The 3,093-nt window shown below is 24.5% G+C and overlaps 1 protein-coding gene across 1 annotated transcript in view; it reads right to left on the reverse strand.

Moving 5' to 3' along the window:
* Window positions 1–3,093, reverse strand: part of LOC108693267 (band 7 protein AAEL010189-like) — a gene marked incomplete at its 3' end in the record, with an annotated part of 128,561 nt that overhangs the window by 2,649 nt on the left and 122,819 nt on the right. The window contains exon 5 of the mRNA XM_018202138.1: window positions 1,249–1,362. Coding sequence (XP_018057627.1) covers window positions 1,249–1,362 — 114 coding nt within the window. The remainder of the gene's footprint in view (window positions 1–1,248; window positions 1,363–3,093) is intronic.

The raw sequence follows: 3,093 nt of genomic DNA on the forward strand, positions 1-3,093 counted from the left end.
GAGAGAGGGAGAAAGAAGAGGAGACAGAGCGTGAGGAAGAGGGGGGTGAGAGACAGGGAGAAGGGAATTTCATCAAATTACAAATTTAAACTACTCTAATTCAGAAACGGTTTAGTTAGGTCTCCCTATTTTTTTATAAGGTTCCTATGTGTAATTAATTAAATATTTCTACATTACATATTTATTTTTTTAAAAATCTGTAAAACATTTTCGCCGCAAAGTATTAAAACGTTACTTTGGTAAGGTTTGGTGTAGGATTTATGTATTAAAAGCTGAAACTTTAAAGGCGAATATCTCATTTTGGCATCATTAAAATCTTTGAAATTTTAATCATATATAGATAAAATTATTTTAAACATAATTTCAAAAAAAATCTGAAGAAACTTAATTTCTCGGAAAAATATCGTAATTAAACAATATTAAGTTTTTATAAACACTTTCTTAATGTTTTAAAATAATTTTCAAATGTTTTACACAATTTTTAAACTTTTAAAACGAATTGATGTATTTTATATACCTATGACTATTTATTTATAAATTAAATACAAAAGCAGAGAAATGGAAAACACGCTTTGACATAATGCAAATGTCTCCCATAACAAAAACGTCATAGTAATTACATCACAATCATTATGGTGACATGCGAATATCCACTTTATCACAAATGTAATGTTTTGTCATGATTATGTGCCATGTCATGATTATAGTATGTGTCTTTATAACATGTTATTTTATTATGATAATTTCACAGTGACATCCTCTCTTTTCCTGACTATTGTGATGTGAATTTGACCCTTTGCTATTGGGGATTTAAAGTGCCAGTCTCGGTCAACCGCGTGAATTCCACGCATTCCCATTCAATAATTCATCATTCAAATTTTACTTATCGGATCGCTTTTTGATAAAATTTTTTGTAATTCTTAGAATCTTACAGAGAATACGTCGATGATATATCAGTTCCCTGTATATTTTTTCTGTAATTTATATTACATTTATTGTTTATACTTTATATTTATACTATATATTTTTCTATGTTCTGTATTTTGTATATTTTCTATATTTAATATATTCTTTAATTATTATATATTCTATTAATATTTATATTGTAATTCAATTACAAAATTTTAAACGTATTAATGCTAATATTTCTAATAATATTAAATAAATAAATTTATATTATATTCTATATTTAATATATTTTCTAAAGAATATACATTAATAAGAATATAATATCCAAATTCAAGTTACGATTATTATAATAAGAATTGCGTATAATTACCTCTTGCGGGGGTACGTCATATGTCCGTGTTCGCAAATCAACGCGGGCGTAATTGTCCACGCACGGCAGGATGAAAAAAATTCCTATAAGTAAATATGTTTAGTTACTTCGATCTTTAATCGATAACAAATCGTAACATGTTGAAGCGTTCTCATATGCATTGCATAACATATTTAAAATAAAATGGGTTGTAAAAAAATATTGTAAACACGAATCAAATTATCTATTTCTATAATTTTCAATTTTAGTTACATAGTCCCAAGTATCAAAAATTTAAAATTTTTTTCTCATATAATAGCGTACATAGTTGAGAAATTTGTCGAATGTAATACGTTTTATATATCTCAAACGGTTTATATATCTTCTCAAATTTTTGTATTCGTAATATTTAACATTAAATGAATGTGTTGGAAAACGCAGATATTGTGTAAATAAAATTATCACAAAAAAGATAATGCTAATAGTTTGTATACAAACTAAAGAAGTATATTTCTTCAGTATAATATTTATGATATGTTAAATTAACGCATATTTTGGTAATTGTGCAAAATAGGGCCTTTTCTTTAATCAACATTTTTTTAGCTGCAACATTGATTACAATCTTTGTTATGATTCAAATTATGAGGAGAGGGCGAAAAATATATATACACATATACTTCTATTTATGTACTGAGTAATAATGTTGACATTCTAAAGTCGTGCGCTCAATAGCAGGGGGAAGATGGGAGTCGCTTCGCGTGGAAGTCATGTACCCCTAAGCAGATAGCTACTATATGTAATGTTTTTAAAGAAAATTTTTGTTTCTTATTGTTCAACCTCCCCCGATTTATTATCACTATTTGAGTCATAACGAAAATTATTATCAAGTCAAAATTCAGAAAAAGCCGTATTTTTCATAACGCATATTTCATATTTATCTCAGAATTTATGTTTTAAAATACATTACTTTTATATTATTTATTCATTTATTCATAAATTGTCATTTTGATACTAATGTAAGAAATATTAGGTGTGAGAAAAAATTCGTGGCGTTTTTTTAATTTCTAACGGGAAAAACGCCACGAACTTTTTCCCACACCTAATATATTAATTTAACACAATATCTTCGAACGTAATCATATTATGTAAAATTAACACAACTCGAATATGTTAAAAAATTCAACACAAACTTCTTATTAATAAGAATGTGAGTAGTTCGATACATATACATAATATTTTTACTATTAGAGTTATAAATATGTATATTTTGATAAGTAGATATACTGTTGAAAAATTTGTGTTAATTTTAACACATTTCATGTGTCCTAAATAGTCCATTCAAATTTTTATGTTAATTTTTAAGATGTTAAAGTAATATAAATATTACATAATAAAACCAACAAAAAACTATACACTAACACAACTTATAAGCACTGAAAGCATATTTTTTAATAAAATTAATATTTATGATATTTTACATTTAATAACACATATTTTATTCATTTTCAAAAAGTCATTATTTAAAATATATTATTTTTAAGTTATTTATTTATTTACTCATAAATTATGTTATTTTGACACTATGAAATATTAAATATCTATCATTTCTAATTCTATTATTGTTACACATTAATTGAAACATTAATTTCAAAATTTAAATATTCAAGTAACATAATTACATTATAATAAATTACATTATATTAAATTAACACTCAGATTTCAACAAAAATTTTAACAATGACTAGAATAGATCGGATTTAACATAAACAACATGTACTTACTATGGGTAAATGACAATAAAATACTTTAAAATATCAAAAATTAAATATATATAT

This window comes from Atta colombica, unplaced genomic scaffold, assembly GCF_001594045.1.
Source record: "Atta colombica isolate Treedump-2 unplaced genomic scaffold, Acol1.0 scaffold9, whole genome shotgun sequence".
NCBI lineage: Eukaryota > Metazoa > Arthropoda > Insecta > Hymenoptera > Formicidae > Atta > Atta colombica.